Source organism: Mastigoproctus giganteus, chromosome 12 (assembly GCF_048544385.1).
Source record: "Mastigoproctus giganteus isolate SK-2022 chromosome 12, ASM4854438v1, whole genome shotgun sequence".
Classification (NCBI taxonomy): Eukaryota; Metazoa; Arthropoda; class Arachnida; order Uropygi; family Thelyphonidae; genus Mastigoproctus; species Mastigoproctus giganteus.
Window position 1 is genome coordinate 163824994 of NC_143586.1, and position 25019 is coordinate 163850012.

At 40.3% G+C, this 25019-nt stretch overlaps 1 protein-coding gene across 1 annotated transcript in view; it reads left to right on the top strand.

Moving 5' to 3' along the window:
• The first annotated feature begins 335 nt into the window (after positions 1–335).
• The window catches only part of LOC150077561 (inactive hydroxysteroid dehydrogenase-like protein 1), a 157673-nt gene continuing 132989 nt past the window's right edge, over positions 336–25019 (top strand). The window contains exon 1 of the mRNA XM_090386921.1: positions 336–548. Coding sequence (XP_090243047.1) covers positions 365–548 — 184 coding nt within the window. The 5' untranslated portion in view covers positions 336–364. The remainder of the gene's footprint in view (positions 549–25019) is intronic.

Consider the following 25019-nt stretch of genomic DNA (forward strand, 5'->3'; position numbering starts at 1 on the left):
AAAAAAACTATTTATTTCAACATGGGCACACTAATCTCTCAATGACGACTTATAACGCCGCTTCTTGTCGCTTATTTACGACTTGCAAAACATCTGTTTATACTTATTCTAGTTATTACTGGAATTTTATGATTTCTGGTTGGTTTTTTTTTTTTTTTTTAATTTGGAGTATTTAAGTGTCCCGGTTAACCCGCTTCCCGGTTAATCCGATCCCGGTAAATCGAGAGTCTGCTGTAATAGTTTTTTTTTTTTTTTTGCAGGTTTAAAATTTCACGTTAGAGGGAGAACTACAGGTAGTAAAAGCAAAGTCATGGTGGTTAGTAAGTTGTCACATTTGCGGTATTCTGGTGGGGTGGATGGTGTGATGATGTTATTTCAAGAGATAAATCGGCATTTACGATATTATGAAGATCTATTGTCGATAATTGGGCTGGTTTTTATAAGTAAAACAGCGTTTGAATGGGCATGGGCTATCGCTAATGGCATTCGAGTTCACATGCTCAGTCGCTTGCATGGAAATGACTTGAGGAAATACGGAAAGTGGGCACGTAAGTTGTCAATACATGACGTTAATATATGACATTTTATTATTTTGTGAAAGAAATTCTTGACAAGTCACGAGCATTGTGTCTAAATGTAGAGAATTAGCCATACTATTTGAGTTTAAAAAAAAAAAAAAACTTTTCGTAAAGGAGTTCATTTTGAGTGTATTTTTGTGAATTACTTGAATGCCTAGCTTTAACCCAAATTAAATCAACCGTTTTATTCGTTGGGGAGGAGGGAAAGTAGTCACCCAAATTAATAAATAAATTTATTTATAGAGTTACGATATCGTAATGCTTGAGAACTCCGTGATTAATGATAGCTATTTCTTTTGCAATTTATAGGTTATAATTATTAATTTCGTTAATAAATTTAGTAGGCATCGGTTTGCAAGCAATATACAATGCAGACTTCCATAAGGAAAATGATTCTCCAACGGACGGGCACCCAAAGCAATGTATTGTCATTTAAATTATATTTCTGTTATATATTTTTATTAGAAGATGAAATGCACAAGGCATAATTTCTTATGGGTTTAGGTAATTAATTATACAGTATTGGTGTAGATACACCATAGATTACCCATAGATTTGAACTACATATGTAGTGTGAAAGGCACGTTTTAATTGTATCTCGTATTGTGGGTGCCTTCATAACGAGACAGCTGGTATTGCACTACATACGTAGTTCAGATTTATTGGTAAACTATGGTGTATCTACACCGACTTTACATACAGGGCCGGTTTTGGGCTGTTAGCTGCCTGCGTGCTAGAGATATTTGGACCGCCCTATCAATGCAGATCGCGAGTAGATTCCTAACTTAACCTTACCTAACTTAACGGAACCTAACCCAACCCAACCCATGGGAGCCTACCAGTATGTTCTTAGGACTGTTCCGTTTGGCTGACAGGTGTAAAAAAATCCATAAAAATATTTGATATATTTATTTTAATTTTATTCAAATCAAAAATGTACAAGATATCAAACAGAAGTAACAAAATGTACCCATAAAGTTAAAACTGCACTCTTCTTGCTTTCTTATTTGTCAATTCATCAATAACATCTGATAATTCTAAATTTCCACACAATTCCTTTTCTATAGCTAGCAAAGCTTAAGAGCTTTTGCTTTATCAGCAAAAGCTGTAATCTCTCACAACAGTTTCTTAGGTTACACTTATGATTTATGCACCCATTGTCCATCCACATACTTCTCACCTCACTGCTAACTTGATAGTAACACATTTTTTGCTGTGAAAATGTTGAAAACGGTCGACAAGAGAATTGATTGTTGGATGAATATTTAAATTAATAACATTCATGCGCATTTCTCTCTTTATTTAAATTTCTTTTCAGTTCTGTCAACAATTAAAATGATGTAAATATCGCTTTAAGATTAATGGTACGGGAATAAAGGTCCATTCACAATGAAAAGTAAACATAACATAAGCATAAAACCTATGTTATTTAATGAAACCATTCACAATGAATTACGTAAGTGTAACCTTCAACTTAATCATAAGACGTTAACATGAAAGTTTGCAAACTCCAAGCTTTTATTATTATTAGCCATATGGTACAAGGAAGCCTGAGGCTTATGCTGCACCATCCAAAAAAACAAAAAATTTCCCATGTTACCCTGAGAGAGAGAGGGGGGGGGAATCACCAAGAAGGCAAGAAAGAGAAGAATGATGTCCAGCTCAGAACCCTGGGTTTGCCAAGCCCATACTCACCAGATATTGAGCCCCTGAGGCAATGCTTTTGTTTGTGGTTTAAAACAAGACACAATTGTAGAGGTTATGGAAGTCCCATTGTTGAATCCTCTGTTTCAACGGATGAACCCACCATTGCCTGTACTTTCACTTCTAAGTTTTCTGATGCAAAACACCTAACGTATACTTCAGCGTTATTTATAACCATAAACTGCAGAGCTCTGTCATCCGTCATCATATAATTCTGTAGGGAAGTGGAGGCCAGAAGCTTATCAAACTCTAACAGGGAGTTAAATGATTTTGTAATAACTGAGAGCAAAGTGGAGGAGAAATTATTGAAGTAAAATATAAGGGAGTTACCTGGGGTGAATGGGATCTATCCAGTTATATTAAAGGAGCAACAAAGGAAATAAGCAGCCCCTTAGTCATGATTATGATGGTATCCTTAGACTCAGGGAAGGTCCCCATGGACTGGAGATGTACAAATCTATCCCCAATTCACAAAGGGGGGATTGAGAGGTGACACAAATAATTTCAGACCTGTTAGTTTAATTCCTGTTCTGGGAAAAATAATGGAGTCGCTGGTTAAAGAAGCACTGCCAGATCATCAGACAAGACTGCAGTTATAGTTCAGACACATCATGGGTTTAAGAGGAAGTCTTGTTTAACCAATTTAATTGGATACTATGATGTGGTCACAGGAACTGGATGCACATAGATGATTACTGTACAAGTTGGAGCAGTATTAAGGACAAGTTGCTGCTATGGATAAAGGGATTGTTGAGTAGGAGAAGACAGTAGTAATTAATGGACACAGCTCTTTGTGGGACTAGTGTTATTAGGTGTGTTCCTGAGTGGTTTTCCTTGGAACCAATTGTTGTTTTCTGTATTTATCAGTGATATTGATAAAGGTATATCAGGCTTAATGTCCACACGAAGTTTGCCGACAATATGAAGGTTGGTAGGGTTTTTAATGACAGTCAGGATGGTATGCTACTGCAACAGGATCTGGAAAAGTTGAACAGATGGGCTTGAGAGGTGGCAACTGAAGTTTAACATTGACAAATGCAAAGTGCTGCATATGGGTAGCAGTAACCCCTGAGTAACATACCAACTGTGTGGAACTACGTTCAGGGTAGTGGAGAATGAAAAAGAACTGGGAAGTGATTGTGCAGTCAGATATGAAGTTTTCTGAGTAGTGCAAACAGGTTGCTAGACTAGCTCATGGGGTCTTGTCAATGATATATAGGAATTTTGCTAGCAGGGATAAGGAAGAGATTATCCCCTTTCATAAGGCAACAGTTAAGCCACATCTTGATTACTGCATACAGGTCTGGAAGCCTTATTTTAAGAAAGATATAGAGCTGCTGGAATGAATACAGAGAAGGGTAACATGATTAGTGAGTGGAACAAAGGGTTGCCGTTATTAAGAAAGGCTTAGTTCTGCAAATTGCAGTGTCTGGAGACTAGGCACCTGCGAGGTGATTTGATTGAGGTTTATTAAGGCCTTGAATGGTTTGAGCAAGCTCAGTGCTGATGGGATTCTTCCTCTTGCCCAGATTCCTCACCTGAGGTAGCATAAATTCAAATTGAGCAAAGACAGTTGTAGAATAGATGTGCAGAAATTTGCTTTTAGCCAGTGGGTGGTTGAATGCTGGAACAAACTTCCATCTGTCATTGTGGAAGTTGACAGCTTAAATAAATTCAAGGCTGAACTAGACATTTTTGGAGTGTATGGATAGATGGTATTTTTTTTTTTTTTTTGGCTGATGATAAGCTTGCTTTCTTGCATTTTCTGTTTCCACTAATCCTAATGCTAAATTTCTTTCCTCAATTTGAATTTATGCCTCAAGTGTGGAATTTGAGCAAGAAGAAGAATCCCATCAGCATTGAGCTTTCTGAAACCTCATAGCCTTATGCACCTTAATCAGATCACCTCCCAGGTGCCTAATCTCCAGACTTTGTAGTTTGCAGAACTTAAGTGATTCTTCATAAGAGTAACCATTTGTTCCCCTTGCCAATCTTGTTGCCATTCTCTGTACTTGTTCCAGTAGCTCTACATCCTTCCTAAAATGAGGCCTCCAGACCTATATGCAGTATTCAAAGTGCGGCCTGACTAGGGGATAATCATCTTCTTATACCTGCTAGCAAAATTCCTGTATATCATTGACAAAATCCGATGACCTGCTCTGGCAGCCTGTCTGCATTGCTCAGAAAACTTCATATCTGACTGCACAATTACCACCAGTTACTTTTTATTCTCTTCTACCCTGAGTGTAGTACAACACAGTTGGTACATTACTCTGTGGTTATTTGTGCTACCTATTTGCAGTGCTTTGCATTTGTCAGTGTTAAACTTCAGTTGCTACCGCTCAGCCCATCTTAACTTTTTTTTGATCCTATTGCAGTAGCATACTATCATTAAGAACTTTGTCAACCTTCATATGATCTGCAAACTTGGACATAAGGATTTGAGGGCATTAGTGGAGTAGAGTAGGATTACATTTAGTATATTGTGAAGTTTAGTTTGATATAATTTTTTTTTTTTCCTGTAATAGTTTGATTTTTATATTATTATAGATATAATTTTTTGAAAGTTACATTCATTGATAATTAATAAATTTTACAATAGTTGCTACAAGATCCACCTTCGTCACTTCGTCAGAGGTTATCATGACTCATACGAAAATAGGCAGTGGTGGTTTCTGGGCGAGCTATGATTTTATCCTTTGCATTACCTGTGGCGTGTATTCCACGGTTGACCTAGTGGAGAATCATAGCTCACCTGGTGACTCTTTTCTTTGTCACCGTTCTGATAAAAGTGTAATGATTGGAGAATGTATCTGAACGTACCGGTCTTAAGTTATAATTTGGTGCATTGCTAGAACAATTTGAGTCACTGAAAAAATGGGTGCTTGACCTTGAGAATTATGTAACTGGGAGCTTGTCAGGGTCTCAAGATTAGTAACCTACCAAGTGATGCACTCCCAATTTGGGCCCCAGAACAGAATAACCAAGTTCCAGCTACTCCTGTTCAAAAGGACTTAGTTCCATTCAGAGATTCAATTGGTCAGGGAAATGGGAAATATTTTTTGTAATAAGGTTTGGTGGACTAGAACTGTGGTGTCTGCTGGGAGCAACAATTAATATCACCAACAGATTTTCAGATTTTAAGGGGAGTAAAGAGAATATTATTCTTAATGTGTAACTAATGACATTAAACATAAGATCTGGTGATTTGCTAGTCAAATATAGGACCATGCTGAAAAAATGCTGTGAGTTAGGTCACAATGTCAATATGTCTGCAATTCTGCCCAGACACGATGGGAGGGATTATATGCTGAAAACTTTGTGGATTAACTCAAACTTGGACTGTGCAAGGCTTTTGGCGGGAAAGTTTTATCAGCTTGGTCCACACTTAGCATTAGTAGAAGCATATGATGCAAGAAAGCAAGCTCATGCAGCATCAGCCAAAAAAACCACTCCCATTTCAACCCTCTGTTCGTTCGAAATACCTGCCCAGCCGAGCCTTAAATTTATTTAGGCTATCAACTTCCACAACAAGGGATGGAAGTCTGTTCCACCAACCAACTACCTGCTGGCTAAAGGCAAATCTCCCCACATCTATCCTACATTTCTTTCCTCAATTTGAATTTATGCCCTCTCAGGTTATTCTGAGCAAGAGGAAGAATACCATCGGCATCTCAAACCATTCAAGGCTTTATACACCTCTATCAGATCACCTCGCCGGTGCCTAGTTTCTAGACTGTAATTTGCAAAACTTAAGCCTTTCTTCGTGAGAGCAACCCTTTGTTCCATTCACTAATCTTGTTACACTTCTCTGTACTTGTTCCAGCAGCTTTACATCCTTCTTGAAATCAGGCCTCCAGACCTGTATACAGTACTCAAGGTATGGCCCAACCATTGCCTTATACAAAGGAATAATCACCACCTTATCTCTGCTAGAAAAATTCCTGTATATCATTGACAGGACACCATGAGCTACTCTTGCAGCCCGTCTGCATTGCTAAGAAAACTTCATATCTGCCTGCACAATTACCTCCAGTTCCTTTTCTTTCTCTACCACTGTCAGTGTAGTACCACAGAGTTGATACGTTGCAAATGTAAAGTACTACATTTGTCAATGTTAAACTTCATTTGCCACCTCTCAGCCCATCTGCTCAACCTTTCCAGATCCTGTTGCAGCAGCATAGCATCAGTAGTGTCCTTAACAACCCTGCCAACCTTTGTATCGTCTGCAATCTTGGACATTAAGCTTGATATACCATCATCAATATCATTTATAAATACAGAAAACAATAATGGACCCAACACTGAACCCTGAAGGAATCCACTAATAACATTAGTCCAACAATGAGCAGTGTCCATTGATCACAACTGTCTTCTCACCCTCAACCATCCCTTTATCAATAGCAGGAATTTGCCTCAAATGTCACACTGCTCCAATTTGTGCAGCAGTCTTCCATGTGCAAACCGTATCAAAAGACTTTCTAAGATCCAAATATATAATATCAAAGTTATTCCCTGCATCCAGTTCTTTTGTGACTGCATCATAGTATCCAATCAAATTGGTCAGGCAAGACTTCCCCTTAACAAAACCATGCTGTGTCCGAGCTATAACTGAAGTCTTGTCTAGATGATCCTGCAGTGCTTCTTTAACCAGTGCCTCCATTAATTTTCCTGGAACAGAAGTTAAACTCACAGGTTTGTAATTACTTGTGTCAGCCTTTGATCCTCCTTTGTGAATTGGGGTCACATTTGCACATCTCCAGTCTATGGGTACCTATCCTGAGTCCGAGGAAGCTCTCATAATTATGGCTAAGGGTTTGCTTACTTCCTTTGCTGCCTCCTTTAATATAATTGGATAGATCCCATCCATCCCAGGTACCTTTTTTATGTTTATCCTCAACAATTTCTTCTCCACTTTCCTCTGTTATTACCAAATCATCTAGCTCACTGCCAGAGTTGAATTCACCTCTTGCATTCCCCTTCCTGAACTCCTCATGTGTGAATGTAGATGCAAAATAGTTGTTTAGTTTGTTAGCCACCTGTGCAGGATCCTCAAGTGTTGAACCATCAATATCCAGTGGACCAATCTGATTCATCCCTTTCCTTTTAGAGTTTATATAGGTAAAGAACTCTCTTCTGTTTTCTTTGCATCCTTTGCCAAGGATTTCTCATAATCTGCCTTTGCCAGCCTAATCTCCTTTGTGATTGGCTACAGACCAATATCTATCATAGGTTTCCATGTCACCCATTAATTTATATGTATCCCATGCATTTTTCTTCTCTGCCATATGTCTCATTAGTTCATCTGACATCCATTTAAGCCTAAACCTTGAATAATATTTCTTAGTTGGTATGTAAAGCCTAGTAGCTTCCAAGATCCGAATTTCATGCAGTTTCTTGCCTAGTTTCCCCGGTTTCCCGGTTCTGGTCATTTCGGCAGGATGACCACCCTCCTCCTTTCGCAGCCGGGCTTGGGACCGTCCATGGCGGAGTTAACAATTAACATTGGCGAATGGAATGTTCGAACGGGGCACCACGTTGGACAAAAGGAAATCATTGCCCAAGAACTACTTAGGTGCAAGATATCAATCGCGGCATTATCCGAATTAAGGCTCACCGGGTCTGGAACGATGATCATCCAACCACCAGCACCTAATGAAGCGGTTATGCTATTCTATTCTGGTGGTGAGAAACGAGAAGCAGGAGTGGGCTTTATGGTCGATGCTCAGGCCACCAGTAGTGTGATCGCTTTCCAACCAATATCGGACCGCCTGGCAGTCCTTACTGTCAAGGGCACCATCAAGACCCATATTATCTCCGCCTATGCGCCAACTGAGACTAGCCTGGACCCGACCAAGAATGACTTCTACAACCAGCTCCAACATACGCTGGATTCAATTCTGCAGACAGAAGTGATCATCCTCACAGGGGACTTTAATGCCCATATTGGCGTGGACAGATCTGGTTGGGAAACAACAATGGGCAAGTTTGGCCATGGGAAGATCAATGACAACGGCTTACGTTTGTTGTCCTTTGCCGCATCTAACAACCTGATCATTGGAAACAGCCATTTCCAGCACCCTCAAAAACATCAACTTACATGGCGAAATCCATCTGGCAAGGACTCAGCAATCCTGGACTACATTTTGATCAATGCCAGATTTCGCTCATCACTCATGGACGTTCGTGCCATGAGGGGACCTGATTGCGGATCTGATCACTACCTCATCCGGGCTAAGGTGCAGCTCAAATTACGGCATGCAAAAAGATCATCTCGGTCAGCCAAGCTGGACTGGAGGCAGCTAATGAATGTTGCCAACAAACAGGCATATCAGATCGCCCTATCCAACCGCTTCGAGATGCTGGCCGTGCCCGAGGATATAAATGAAGAAGAAAAGCAGATCTCTGATGCCATCCTGGAATGTGCCAAGCCCCTATGTCCACCTGCCGGACGTCGAACGCAACCATGGATATCAGATGAGTGCCTCGACCTCGTGGACAAACGGAAACAGGCAAAGTTGGTCGACTTTGAACGGTACCGGCAGCTAAACCGAGAAGTCCGACAAAGAATGACAGCAGAAAGAGAAGCATACTGGAACCAAGTGGCAGACGATCTTGAAGTGGCGGCATCCAAAAACGAGTATCGCACTCTCTACCGCACCCTCAGATGTCTGAGTGGAAAGACCAAATTGACTAGTGACAACATCAAGAATGCTGATGGGACCTTCGTGCGATCACCATCCGAACGCCTGCAACGGTGGAGTGAATTCTTCAAAGCTTTGTATAATCACGACCCACCTCAGGGACCGCCAGCAACAGCACTCTCGATCGACCCCCCTGAGGTCTCCATGGTCGATGTTGAGCCTACAGTAGAAGAAGTGAAAGCAGCCATACAATCCCTGAAGCATGGCAGGGCACCAGGAGTGGACCAAGTCACCACAGAAGCGATCAAAGCCGGGGGGAGATGTACTGCTTCGCTGACTACACTCACTCCTCAAAACCATCTGGTGCACTGAACAAATTCCGTTAACATGGAGGAAAGCCATTATCGTACCGATCCACAAGAAAGGTGATAACCGGGACTGCAAGAACTACCGTGGCATCAGCCTCCTTTCCATCATCGGAAAGGTCTTTATGAAGATCATCCAGTCAAGACTGCAAAAACATCGCGAGCAAACCAGTCGAGAAGAACAGGCAGGATTTAGACCCGGGTGAAGATGCTGTGATCAAATCTTTGCCATTCGTCAGCTGATGGAGGAGAGGATCCGGTGTGGACAGCGAACCGTCATTGTTTTCATTGACTTTAAGTCTGCTTTCGACTGTGTCCACCGGCCTGCCTTATGGAAACTACTTGAGGTTGAACATGTACCTCGAAAAGTCATCACACTCCTCCAAACTGCATACAACGGTTTAACCAGCCAGGTGCGCATCCAGAACGATTTATCAGAGGAATTTACCATCCAAACTGGAGTCCGCCAAGGGGATGTAGCCTCCCCGTTGCTTTTCAACATCGTGGTTGATGCCATTATGAGGCAAGCATTCAGAAACAGACAGGGCATACAATATGACAAGGATCACTATGTGACTGACCTGATGTTTGCTGATGATAGTGCTATCCTTGCCGGTAACGACGCTGAAGCCACGGACATCCTCTACGACATTGCCCGCATTGCCCGGCCATACGGTTTGAAGATCAATGCTGGTAAGACAAAGGCCCTGACAACAGATGGGTCGCAAGCCACCATCTATCTCGAAGGCGTCCAGATCGAGCAAGTGCAGGACTTTAAATACCTTGGGTCGCTGGTCCAGGAGAAGAAAGTTGCATCCACCATGGAAATCCACAGCAGAATTGGACAGGCGGCCACTGCGTTCGCCTCGCTCAAATGGTGTCTGTGGAAGAGGACCAACATTTCCACAAAGACTAAAATCCGACTCTTCCGGACTTTGATCCTGCCCATTCTTCTTTACGGATCGGAAACATGGATTTGTCTCAAGTTAGATTTGAACAAACTTGAGGTATTCCAAATGCGATGCCTGCGGCAGATCTTGGGCATCTCTCTTCGCGACCGCATCACTAATGATACCATCCGCGCCAGATGCCAACAGCAACCAACCATTGCCGACCAAATCCAGAAGCGAAGGCTCAGATGGTTTGGCCATGTATGTAGAATGGGCACGAACAGAATACCATCCACACTCCTTTGGAGACAACGACCCACCCAATGGAGCATCCAACGGACCGCGCCTAGGAAAACGTGGACCAAGCAAGTGGAAGATGACTTGAAGAGCCGACGTCTCGACCTTAACCAGGCCAGGACTGAAGCCATGGATCGTAAGGTATGGAAGAACATCACAGAGCAAGTCCGAAACCCTGCGGCACCTACAGCAGCATACTGGTTGCGTGGCCAACCGCCTCCCCCAGCTGCCAGCTAAGGACCGAAGAAGAAGAAGCTTCCAAGATAAGTTCTTTGAATGCTTCCCATTTTGAATTTGCTGTTGGTAACATCATCAGTTGGTCCCACTGTATAGAATTTAAATACTGTCTGAGACCATTGTATTCGCCTTTACGAAAGCAAAAACCCTTCCCTTTACCCCTGATGGTAGTTACCTTTTTGGGTAAATCACACTTCAGCACACTGTGATCACTTCCTTTATCTGCATATTCTTAATGCATGAAGAATCACTACTGATAATCAGATCAAGAGTATTAATCCCTCTAGTTGCCTCCCAAACATGGTGATGTAGAAAACAATCATGCAATAAATTCACAAAAGCCTTGCTAGTGTGAGTGACCAACCCACAAATTCCAGTCAATATCTGAAATTAAAATCCCCCATTATAAGACTCTTATTTACTGGCCCACTCTATTTCCCTGTACAGTTTCTTATTATAACTATCAGAGTCATTAGGCCTATAGCACACTCCTACTCTCAATTTTGATCTCCAAATGCTTATGTCACACCAAACTGACTCGACACTGCACTGTCCAGTGATGTCGACTGGCTTCACTTCCTTGGATTTTGTGTTTCTTAACTAACAGCATAACCTCTCCTCACTTTCGGTACACATTGTACTCCCCAAATTCCAGTTCTGCATTCCTTATATCTGTGTGACACCACGTCTCTGATATCCCAACAATATCTGCCTTTGATGTTTTGAGCAATACCTCAAATTCATCAAATTTATTTACCAAACTCCTAGCATTGGTGTACATGCAAGTATGCATGCACCTGTTTCTATTCTTAGCTACGCTAACACAACCCATGTGTTTACTTGTACTGCAGTGACTCCCAGCAGTCTCTGAAATATCCTACATCTTGTTTTCCAGGCTGCTGCTCATTCCAATAGAAGCAGTGCAAGAATCACTTTCACTTCTGTCAGTGGCTTCTGTTAATCTATTAGTCCTTGTATCCCCCCAAGTTAGCAGTTTTCCAACCCACCTAACACTGCCTCGATAGCATCAGAAAATATTCTTGCACCCTTTCTATTTAAGTGTATCCCGTCCCTGTAGAAGCAGTCTCTCCTGTTAAAAAGGTCACACCCGGCTGAAAAAATCCTACCCCTTGGCCTTGCACAATCTTTCCAGGGCCGAATTGATCGACAAGGCTCTCATCATATACTCCCTCCTATCGTGTCTGGGCAGAGTTGCAGACACTTTAAAATTCAACCGTAATTCACGGCTTTTTTTTCCAACAGTGACCTGTACTTGTTAAGTAATTCCGCTGATCTTCTACTCTTAATATCATTAGTGCCAATGTGTACAACTATATCACCTCTTGTTCCCTTAAAAGTTGATATCTGCTCTACAACGTCATCAACCTTTGCCACTGGCAGACATATCCTTTTTACAAAGCATGTTCCCCATTTCCCTGACAATAGTCACCAACAACTACTAGTTTCTGTGGGACCAGTACATTCTGCCTTGGGGGCTGCCACTGTGTTGCATGATGACCAAGTGCAAGCTTGGCATTGATGTGGGCAGCTGAGAGCTTGATGGGCCCCTCAATTTAGATCCTTCAAGCTCTCATATAGGCCGATAACAACGCCTGATTTCCTTACGCTCATAGCATCACGCACACACAAAGACATCCTCTGTGGCAATATCATGTCTGGTACCCAATTGCTCCACAAACATCAAGCAAGCAGTGCATTTTAAAAGGCTGTGATTCAGAGGGCAACTGCCCCCCTCAGTTCTTCCCTGAGCCACAGAAGTCCCATTAGCTTGAGCCTTTTGCTTTGTTGCTCTGGTCTGAGTCATGATTTCTATTTAATTTCAATAAAATTTCAATTTCATTACAAAATTATAACCCTAAACTTGTATCCCAACACATTATAACGCTATATATATTTTTCAGTATCGAGTATTATCTAAGAGTTCCGTTTATATAACTTCTGTATCAAGTTATGTATTAATTAATTATGTTTCATTTGTAATCTAAGTCGTTATATGTATTTAGTTAAAAAGTACAATTTAATTGACAATGAAGTTTAACAAGGTTAATAGATTTTACTGATTAACTGACAATAATATATTGTATACTATACTAAGCTTACACTATCTAGTTTGGGATATAACGTATCATATAACAATGGCGGCAAGTTACAAACGGTAAATCTATGGACACTTAAGTGTTAATTAACTTCCAAATCTCTGTCTCAATTCAGAATAAACTAAGGATCCTGACTAGGTCTGTAAGCTACTTATAGAAAATAATTTAATATAACAGTTGGTCAATAAAGCAGCTAAATATGGCTAAAAAACTTCTCGTTCAGCGGAGCTGCAACTTGTAACGTGGATTTGATACCCTTACCGAGACTAAGTAATACCTACAAAATCTCTATCTAAGTTAAACTTTAAACTAAGTATCGTAACTAGGAATATAAAGCTACTCTAGAAAATAAGTTAACATGCCAATTTAAGCTAATAAAACAGAAAAAACTTCTCTATTCCAGGAGCAGTAAAAAGTTCGCCTGCACAAGGCTACTCTCGTTCGGGAGTAGCCTTGTAGGTAGAAGGAATCTTTTGTAGAGGTGGGATACATTTAAACAAATGTAGTGCAAGGGTTTTTGTCAGTATTATTGAAGATACCTAAAGTTTCAGGGGAAACTGCTAGTTTGGGAGATAAGGGTAATATAGATATGTTTATTTGTTAATATTGGTCAAAGTAATGTTTGCACATACCTCAAGATTTCTTGTTTGTTACCGCAACAGAAACATATTAGATTATATTAGATCATACAACAGAAATATTAAGAACATATTAGCAAGATGTTCTGTGGGCAGAAATGTTTAAAATGAGCTGGTAGCTAATGCCAGGGAAGTGAGCTTAGATAACTTTAAGGGATATCAGGGTATTTAACTATATAAGAACATTAAGTCTTAATTGTTTACACAGTAATGTCAGAAGTGTCATCAATCAAATGAGTGAATTTGAACCTATTTTGCTGACATAATAGGGCTTATGGAAACATGGTGCCACCTGGAGATAGGGGATGATGAATTTCAGTACAGTATGTATAATGTATTTAGGAAGGATACGGAAGATAGAAGGGGTGATGAGATCATGCTTCTTATCAAAAGCAGCATGAGTGCAACAAAAGCTTTCCCTGCTTCAGATACTCTGCATAGTATAGAATCTGTTTGGTGTGAGATAGTTGGAAGCAAAGGTATAATGAGAGGGAGTAATCTACAGACCAGGTGATTGTGAAGATTGTGAGAGCCTCTGATGCTTATTTGCCCATTCCATTTGCATGTAATGTCTTATTATGGATGATTTTAATTTGTCTCTAATTGATTGGAGTAAATGATAAGGAAACTCTGTGGGGGGACAATTTTTAAATCAACTAGATTGTTTGTTTGTATCAACATGTCAGGGAAAGTACTAGGGAAAAGAATATTCTAGACCTGATCATCACCCATGGACCAGATGACATAATAGGGCTGACAGTACAGGAACCAGTAGCAGGAAGTGATCAGAGTTTTACTGTGGATGATGAAGAGAAATAGCAGTAGTTAAAGGCAAAGGAATGGGTTATAATTTCAGGAAAGGAAGTTACAACAGCTTAAGATGCTACATGGCCCTATTAACTGGGTAAATATTTCACAAAAAGTGAATACAATTGAATTATGGTATACCTTTAAAACATTAATCACCATAGCCTTGAATGCTTTTATAAAATGCCATTAAAAAAGTACTCCATGAGGAAGATTCCAAGTTGGATGAATAAGGAAGTTGCCAGATTACTTGAGCAGAAAAATACAGCATGGAAAAGTTAGAGCAATAAAAAGTACTGAAGCCTATAACAGCTACAAATTGATCTATAATAGTGCCAGAGAAAAGGTTAAGCTGGCAAAGGCAGATTATGAGAAATTGCTGGCAAAAGTAAGGATAAGGAATTCTTCACATATATGAATGCAAAGAAGAGGACAAACAAGATTGGACCCTTATGTAATTGATGTGGGATAGTGTTAGATACCCCAGCTGAAGTTACAGATGCACTCAGCAGTTACTTTGCATCAATATTTACAGAAGAAAAATCCTTTGTCAAAGAGAAATTATGGAAGTTAAGTTGAAAAATGTGTAATTAATGATATTGGAATTTTGCATGTGTTTTAATGAAAAAATGTTTGAGCTCAGTAAAGCTCCTGGGGTTGATGGCATATACCCTATCATTTTAAGGGAGCAGCAAGTGAGTGCATTGAACCATTGAGGTTAATTATAAGAGCTTCACTGGACTCGAGAGTGATTCAGTTGATTGGAAAAGTGCCGATGTATCTCCAAAATATAAGGGCGTTTATAAGAGTGAAGTAGGAAATTAATGGTCGGTCAGTCTAACTACAGTAGTTTGGAAAATCATGGAGGCAGTGATCAAGGGTGGAATTCGGTATCATTTAGATAGAAATGGAATTCTGAAGGAATCTCAGCATGGTTTTGTAAAGAGAAAATCACGTTTAAAACTGGTTAGCTATTTTTTCGACATTGTTTATTTGGATTTCAACCAAGCATTTGATTCGGTCCCACGAGAGCAACATCCAGCGCACCAGGAGGTATAATATAATGTCTAGTATATGTGTAACGAGAATGTTAATGTATATAAAATTGTCTGTACAAATAAATGGAATGGAATGTCTTCCCCCACATATATTGTACTTTATAAGTAGCCTTATAATTCTAGTTATGCTGGTTATTTTTAATTTAGATAAGTTTTTGTAGGTTACTACTTAATATACGTAAAACCATTGTTTCGTTTGAATCTTGCAGCCATTGTTTTTGTATAGTGTCAAGGAATTCAAATTTTTAATTGTGGTAACTAGGTGTAGCTCTAATGTAAAGTCATAAGCATAAAACGCATCACTGCATTTAGGATTCTATTAGATAGTGTAGTATTGACAATTAATTAAATTTATTGATCTTATTAATTTAAAATATCATGCCCCAGACTAGAGCAGCAGAGCACAATGGGCACAAATTGGTAGGAGTGCTGTGACTCAAGTGAAAACTGAAGGGGGTGATTCTCCAACGCATCACAGCCTAAAAGAATGTGTAACTTGTGAAATGTTTGCCGAACTCTCTGTAACAGAACATGAACTTGTCTTTGTGTGTGTGTGCCAGGTGCAGAGAGTGTCTAGAAATTAGGCGTCAACTCAGCGTTCAATTGGGCGTCTGAGAGCTTGGGTGTAGGGTAGATGCCCTCGAAGAAATTAATGAGGGGCCTGTCAAGCTCTCAGCTGCCCGATTCAATGCCAGAGCTCACTATTGTGCATCAGGCAACAGTGGCAATCTCCAAAGCAGAATGTGCTGGTCCCAAATGAATTAGTTATTGTTGGTGACACTTGTCAGGGAGACGGATAGTATATTGTGTAAAAAGGATAGATGGAATAGGACCAGGGTATGTCTGCCAGGGGCAAAAGTTGTTGTGAAACATATATCATCTTTTAAGGGCACAAAGGGTGATATTGTTGTACATGTTGGCACCAATGACATTAAGAGTAGGAGACCTGCAGATTTGCTTTATAAGTCTTTACAAGAACTGGATGCAGGGAATAACTTTGATATTATATACTTGGATCTTAGAAAGGCTTTTGATACTGTTGCACATGGAAGACTGCTGCACAAATTGGAGCAGTGTGGCATTGGAGGCAAATGTAGCTTTTTGCCACTCCTGGAACAGAAGTTTTTTCTGATTTATTTTCCGTTTTATTAGCTTAAATTGGCATATTAACTTATTTTCTAGAGTAGCTTTATATTCCTATTTACGATACTTAGTTTAAAGTAACTAGATAGAGACTGTAGGTATTACTTAGTATCGGTAAGGGTATCAAATCTGTGTTTACCGTTCGTAAATTGCCGCCATTGTTACGCAATACAAAATATCTCGAACTAGATAGCATAAGCTTAATATAATATAGTATAGTACATAATATTGTCAATTAATCAGTAAAATCTATTAATGTTGTTGAACTTCATTGTCAGTTAAATTGTACTTTTAACTATACGTATAACGACTTAGGTTACTTAACATAAATAATTAGTAAAAATAAATAATTAATACTTAACTTGATACGGAAGTTATATCAAGGGATTTTGTAGATAACACTCGATACTGAAACATAAATATAGCGTTAACTGTGTTTTGTAATTGGGATAAAAGTTTAGGGTTTTAATTTTGTACTGAAATTGAAATTTTATTGAAATTAAATTGAAATCATGACTCAGACCAGAGCAGCAAAGCAAAAGGCTCAAGCTAATGGGAGTGCTGTAGCTCAGGTGGGAACTGAGGGGGGGGGGCAGTTGCCCTCTGAATCACAGCCTTAAAATGCACTACTTGCTTGATGTTTGTGGAGCAGTTGGGTACGGGACATGATACTGCCAAGGGGGATGTCTTTGTGTGTGTGCGCGCGATGCAAGGAGTGTAAGGAAATCAGGCAACAACTCAGCATTGTTATGGGCCTATATGAGAGCTTGAAGGACAGGGTGGATGCCCTCGAAGGATTAAAAGCCCATCAAGCTCTCAGCTGCCCACACCAATGCCAGAGCTTGCACTTGGTCATCACGCAACACAGCGGCAGCCCCCAAGGCAGAATGCACTGGTCCCAAAGGAACTAGTAGTTGTTGGTGACTCTATTGTCAGGGAAACGGGAAACATGCTTTGTAAAAAGAATAGGTGGAACAGGACCAGGGTATGTCTGCCAGGGGCAAAGGTTGATGACGAATGGATATCATCTTTTAAGGGCACAAAAGGTGATATAGTTGTACACGTTGGCACTAATGATATTAAAAGTAGGAGACCGGCAGAATTAACAAGTACAGGTCACTGTTGAAAAAAAAGCCGTGAATTAGGGTTGAATTTGAAAGTGTCTGCAATTCTGCCCAGACACAATAGGAGGGAGCATATGATGAGAGCCCTGTCGATCAATTCGACCTTGGAAAGATTGTGCAAGGCTCAAGGGGTAGATTTTTTTCAGCCTGGTCTGTACTTGTTAACAGGAGAGACTGCTTCTACAGGGATGGGATACACTTAAATAGAAAGGGTGCAAGAATGTTTGCTGATGCTACCGAGGCAGTGTTAGGTGGGTCCGAAAACTGCTAGATTGGAGGGATACAAGGACTAATAGATTAACAGTGGCCACTGGCAGAGGTGAAAGTGATTCTTGCGCTGCTTTTATTAGAATGAGCAGCAGCCTGGAAAATAAGAGCAGGATATTTCAGAGACTGCTAGGAATCATTGGGGTACAAGTAAACACATGGGTTGTGTTAGGGTAGCTAAGAAAAAGAACAGGTGCATGTACACTTCCGTGTACACCAATGCTAGGAGTTTAGTAAATGAATTTGAGGTATTGCTCAAAACATCAAAGGCAGATATTGTTGGGATTTCAGAGACGTGGTGTCACATAGATATAAGGAATACAGAACTGGAATTTGTGGAGTACAATGTCTACAGAAAGGATAGACAGGATAGGAAGGGAGGAGGGGTTATGCTTAAGAAATACATAAAATCCAAGGAAGTGAAGCCAGTCGACATTGCTGAACAGTGCAGTGTCGAGTCAGTTTGGTGTGGCGTAAGCATTGGGAGATCAAAATTGAGAGTAGGAGTGTGCTATAGGCCTAATGACTCTGAGTATAATAAACTGTACAGGGAAATAGTGGGCCAGTAAATCAGAGAGTCTTATAATGGGGATTTTAATTTCCCAGATATTGACTGGAATTTGGGGGTTGGACACTCACGCACTAGCAAGACTTTTGTGGATTTAGGCACCTTCGCAGCCATGTGGGAAGGAGGAGCAGTGCATACCACATGCTTCTTGATTAGACCGGGGTTCGAGCCCGTCACCACCAAACACGGAGGATGCGGAAAGGTCAGGGAATGACCACCGCATATCCCAGAGCAATATGGCCTTAGTTGCTAATGCTCCTAAAAAAAAAAAACTTGTGGATTTATTGGATGATTGTTTTCTACATCTGCATGTTCGGGAGGCAACTAGACAAGAGTAATACTCTTGATTTGGTTATCAGTAGTGATTCTTCATGCATTAAGAATCTGCAGATAAAGGAACCACTAGGTGGTAGTGATCACAGTGTGCTGAAGTGGGATTTACTCAAAGAGGTAACTACCATTAGGGGTAAAGGGAAGGGTTATTGCTTTCGTAAAGGCAACTACGATGAACTGAGGCAATATTTAAATTCTATACAGTGGGACCATCTGATGATGTTGCCTACAGCAAATTCAAAATGGGAAGCATTCAAAGAACTTATCTTGGAAGCTACTAGGCTTTACATACCAACTAAGAAATATTGTTCAAGGTTTAGGCCTAAATGGATGATGAACTAATGAGACATATGTCAGATGAACTAATGAGACATATGGCAGAGAAGAAAAATGCATGGGATACATACAAATTAACACGTGACACAGAAGCCTATGATAGATACAAGTTGATCTGTAACCAAGTTACAAAGGAGGTAAGCAGGCGAAGGCAGATTACGAGAAATCTTTGGCAAGGGATGCAAAGAAAAACAGCAGAGTTCTTTACTTATGCAAACTCTAGAAGGAAGGGGATGAATCAGATTGGTCCACTTGATATCGATGGGTCAACTGTTGATGATCCTGCTCAGGTAGCTAACAAACTAAATGAATATTTTGCATCAACATTCGCACATGAGGAGTTATTCAGCGAGGGTGATGCCAGAGGTGTATTCAACTCTGGTAGTAAACTAGAGAATCTTTTAATAACTGAGAGCAAAGTGGAGGAGAAATTGTTGAAGATAAACACAAGAAAGGCACCTGGGGTGGATGGGATCTATCTAGTTATATTAAAGGAGGCAGCAAAGGAAGTAAGCAAACCCTTAGCCATAATTATGAGAGCTTCCTTGGATTCAGGGGAGAGGTACCCATGGACTGAAGATGTGCAAATGTGACCCCAATTCACAAAGGAAGATCAAAGGCTGACACAAGTAATTATAGACCTGTGAGTTTAACTTCTGTTCCCGGAAAATTAATGGAGGCACTGGTTAAAGAAGCACTGCAGGATCATCTAGACAAGACTTCAGTTATAGCTCGGACACAGCATGGTTTTGTTAAGGGGAAGTCTTGCCTGACCAATTTGATTGGATACTATGATGCAGTCACAAAAGAACTGGATGCAGGGAATAACTTTGATATTATATACTTGGATCTTAGAAAGGCTTTTGATACTGTTGCACATGGAAGACTGCTGCACAAATTGGAGCAGTGTGGCATTGGAGGCAAATTGCTGCTATGGATAAAGGGGTGGTTGAAGGGGAGAAGACAGAGGGGTAATCAATGGACACTGCTCATCGTGGACTAATGTTATTAGTGTAGTCTCTCAGGGTTCAGTATTGGGTCCATTATTGTTTTCTGTATTTATAAATGATATTGATGATTGTATATCAAGCTTAATGTCCAAGTTTGCAGACGATACGAAGGTTGACAGGGTTGTCAAGGACACTACTGACACTATGCTGCTGTAACAGGATCTGGAAAGGTTGAGCAGATGGGCTGAGAGGTGGCAAATGAAGTTTAACATTGACAAATGTGAAGTACTACATATGGGAAACAGCAACCCAAGAGCAACGTATCAACTCTGTGGTACTACACTGACAGTGGTAGAGAATAAAAGGGACCTGGGGGTGGTTGTGCAAGCAGATGTGATGTTTTCTGAGCAGTGCAAACAGGCTGCAAGAGTAGCTCATGGAGTATTGTCAATGATCTACAGGACTTTTTCCAGCAAGGACAAGGAGGTGATTATTCCCTTGTATTAGGCAATGGTCAGGCCACACCTAGAGTACTGTATACAGGCCTGGAGGCCTCATTTCAAGAAGGATGTAGAGCTGCTGGAACGAGTACAGAGAAGGGCAACAAGATTAGTGAATGGAACAAAGGGGTGCTCTTACGAAGAAAGGCTTAAGTTTTGCAAATTACAGTGTCTGGAGACTAGGAACCAGCGAGGTGATCTGATAGAGGTGTATAAAGCCTTGAATGGTTTGAGCATGCTCAATTCTGATGGGATTCTTCCTCTTGCTCAGAATAATCACCTGAGAGGGCATAAATTCAAATTGAGGAAACACAGATGTAGGGTAGACGTGCGGAAATTTGCCTTTAGCCAGCGGGTGATTGGTTGGTGGAACAGACTTCCATCCCTTGTCGTGGAAGTTGATAGCCTAAATCAGTTTAATGTTCAGCTGGACAGGTATTTCGAACGAACAGAAGGGTGAAGTGGAAGTGGTTATTTTTTATTTATTTATTTTTTTTTTGGCTGATGCTGCATAAGCTTGCTTTCTTGCATCAAATGCCTCTGCTAATGCTAAGTCAATGTTGCAAAAAAGTCGTGAGTTAGGGTTAAATTTGAAAGTGTCTGCAATTCTGCTCAGACTCGTTAGGAGGGAGTACATGATGTGAGAGCCCTGTCAATCTATTCAGCCCTGGAGGGAATGTGCAAGGCTTATGGGGTAGAATTTTTTTTTCAGCATGATCTGTGCTTGTTAACAGGAGATGCTGCTTCTACAGGGATGGGATACACTGAAATAGAAAGGGTGCAAGAATATTTGCCGATGCTATTGAGGCAGTGTTAGGTGGATCGGAAAACTGCTGGCTTGGAGGATTCACAGACTAAAAGGTTAAAAGAAGCCGCAGGCAGAGGTTAAGGTGATTCTTGCACTACTTCTATTAGAATAAGTGGCGGCCTGGAGTGAGGGGTGCTGGGGATTTTAGGGACTGATATCATCATTAAACAGGTGGGTATTTGGGATGTGTTAGGGTAACTAAGAATAAGTGCATATATACAGCCAGGCATCGCATAATGAGAGTTCGATTTTCAGTTAACGCTATTTGAAAAATCATACCACTTTTCACTTTACATGATGCAGATTTCCTGTTAACGGTTAACGCAATCTTTTTTTTTTTATGCGATAGTTGAAATAGATTTGAATCGCGCATTAAGCTTACCGCGAAGCGTACGTTCAATAAACGAACGTTTGCCCGTCTCAATGTCTTCCATCAACCATCGGAAGAAGACGTGTTACTTGTTCGTCTCCTGCTAATAAAGTCAATGCATACTTACATAAAAATTCAAATTTTTAAATGAGCCAGATGAAAATGTTACTGCTGAGGAGATAACGGTAAAAGAATTGGATGAAATCTTTTGTAACGCATAGAACCTCAAACCTTTTGTTTTGTTTTTTTTTTTTTGAGAACCTCAAACAAAAGATTTGAGGTTCTCTGCGATATTTATTTCACCAGGGCCCAGAGAAGATTGTTGTTGGCTATCGGAAATTGATTGATGAAAAGAAAGTCAACACTGTTCAAATATTTCCGCAACAGTCATTTCATCATTGTGTATTTTATGTCAGAGGTTCCCAAACTTTCCAGGTTCACGGCACCCTTAGTGTCTCAGTAATTTTTTCAAGGCGCACCTAGACCAAAAGAAATATGTAACAGTTCCGTTTAGTAGTTAGGTCGAAACAACTTAATAAGAAATGCTGAAACTGTGAACCACCTCGAGCTAGTAGTTCGTGCAGTGTCCAACAGATGCCGAGTATCGCTGTGTTTCCCTCGAAAATTTAAAATACTGTATTCCACGGCGCACAGTTTGAGAACTGCTGCAATAAACATTTAATTCCATAATTATTTTCATTATCTTTTACATTGTATACAGTTAAAATGTTATTTAAAAGGTATTTTTAAAATTCTTTATGGACATTCCAGAAGGTCAAGGACCAATTATAATTTTTCATATTGATTATTATATTCGATTAACGCGTTTCCGTTTTGCGCAATGCACTCGCGGGATGAATTAATCGCGTTAATCGAGGCCAGCCTGTACTTGCACATATACCAATGGTAGAAGTATAGTAAATAAATTTGAAGAATTTGAAGTGTTGGTCAAGACATCAAAGGCAGATATTGTTGGGATATCAGAGACGTGGTGTCACACAGATATTTGGAACGCAGAATTGGAGGGGACTAAAATGTGTACAGAAAGGATAGGAAGGGAAGAGGGGTTCTGCTGTTAATTAAGAAAAACATAAAATCGAAAGAAGTGCATCCCGTTGATATAGAAGGACAGTGAAATGTTGAGTCAGTTTGGCGTGTCACACCAAAACTTGTGGTTTGGTCACATGCACACTAGTAAGAGTTTTTTGTGGATTTATTGGATGATTGTTTTTTGTAACAGCATGTTCGAGAGGCAACCAGAGAGGGTAATACTCTTGATCTGGTTATCAGCAGTGATCATTCTTGTATTTTCAGATAAAGTAATCATTCATAATTTGCAGATAAAGGAACCACTAGGTGGCACCGATCAGTGTACTGATGTAGGATTTACTTAAAGATATAATTACTGTCGAAGGTGAAGGAAAGGGTTTTTGCTTTCGTAAAGGTGACTACAGTGGTATCAGACAGTTTTTAAATTCTGTACAGTGGGACCAACTGCTGATGTTACCAACAGCAAATTCTAAGTGGGAAGCATTCAAGGGCTTAATTGTGGAAGCTACTAAACGTTTCATACTTATTAAGAAATATTGTTTGAGGTTTAGGCCTAAATGGTTGTCAAATGAACTAATGAGACTCGTAGTAGAGAAGAAAAATGCATGGGTTGCATATAAATTATCAGGCGACACATAAGCCTATGGCAGATATTAGCTAGTCTGTAATCAAGTCAGAAAGGAGGTTAGGCAGGCAAAGGTAGATTACGAGAAATCTTTGGCAAAGGATACTAAGAAAACGGCAAGGATTTCTTTACTTATATAAACTCTAAAAGGAAGGGAATGAATCAGATTGGTCCACTTGATATCGATGGTTAACTGTTGATGATCCAGCTCAGATAGCAAACAAACTGAATGAGTATTTTGCATCTACAATCACACATGAGGAGTTATTTAAGGATTGAAAATGCCAGAAGGTTGTCAAATTGTACTGGGTTGCTTTTAATCATTTTGTAATAACTGAGAGCAAAGTGGAGGAGAAATTGTTGAAGTTAAACATAAAGGCACCTGGGGTGGATGGATGGATCTATCCATTTATATTAAAGGAGGCGGCAAAGGATCTAAGCAAACCCTTAGCCATGAGGTCATATTATGAGAGCATATTTGGACTCAGGGGAAGTCCCAATGGACTTGAGACGTACAAATGTATTCCCAAAGGGGAATCGAAGGGTGACACGAGTAATTACAGACTAGTTAGTTTAACTTCTGTTCTGGGTAAAATTATGGAGTCACTGGTTAAAGATTCATTGCAGGATCATCTAGATCAGACTGCAGCAATAATTCAGAGAAGGCATGGGTTTGTTAAGGGAAAGTCTTGTCTGACAAATTTGATTGGATATTATGATGTGGGAACTGGATGCAAAAAATAATTTTAATATCATATACTTGGATTTCAGGAAAGCTTTTGACGCTGTTGTACAAATTGGAGCAGAATGGTATTAAGGTAAGTTGCTACAATGGATAAAATGATGGTTGAATGGGAGAAGACAGGGCGCTGGGCTAATCAGTGGGTGCTGCTCTTCGTTGACTAATGTTATTTATTAGCGGAGTCCCATAGGGTTCGGTATTGGGTCCATTGTTTTGTGTATTTATCAGTGATATTGAAAGGTATATCAGGCTTAATGTCGAAGTTTGCAGATGATACAAATGTTGGCAACGTTGTTTGACAGTAATGGCAGTGTGCTACTGCAACAGGATCTAGAAAATTTGGGAAGATGGGCAGAGAAGTGTTAACTGAAGTTTAACATTGACAATTGCAAAGTACTGCATATGGGTAGAAGTAACTCCAGAGGAATGTACCAACTGTGTTGTACTACACTTAGAGTGATAGAAAATGAAAAAGACCTGCGAGTAATTGTGCAGTCAGAGACGAAGTTTTCTGAACAATGTAGACAGGCTGCAAGAGAAGGTCATGGGGTTTTGTCAATGATATACAGGAATTTTGCTAGCAGGGAAAAGGAGGTGATTGTCCCTCTGTATAAGGCAGTGGTCAGGCCACACCTTGAGTACTGCGTACAGGTCTTTAGGCCTCATTTTAGGAAGAATGTAGATTTGCTTGAGTGTGTACAGAGAAGGGCAACAAGATTTGTGAGGGGAATGAAGGGATCTTCTTACCAAGAGAGGCTAAGTTCTACTTATTGCAGCAGCTGGAGACTAGCCTAGGCACCTGTGAGGTGATTTGATTGAGGTGAATAAGGCCTTGAATGGGTTGAGCATACTGAATTCTGATGGGATT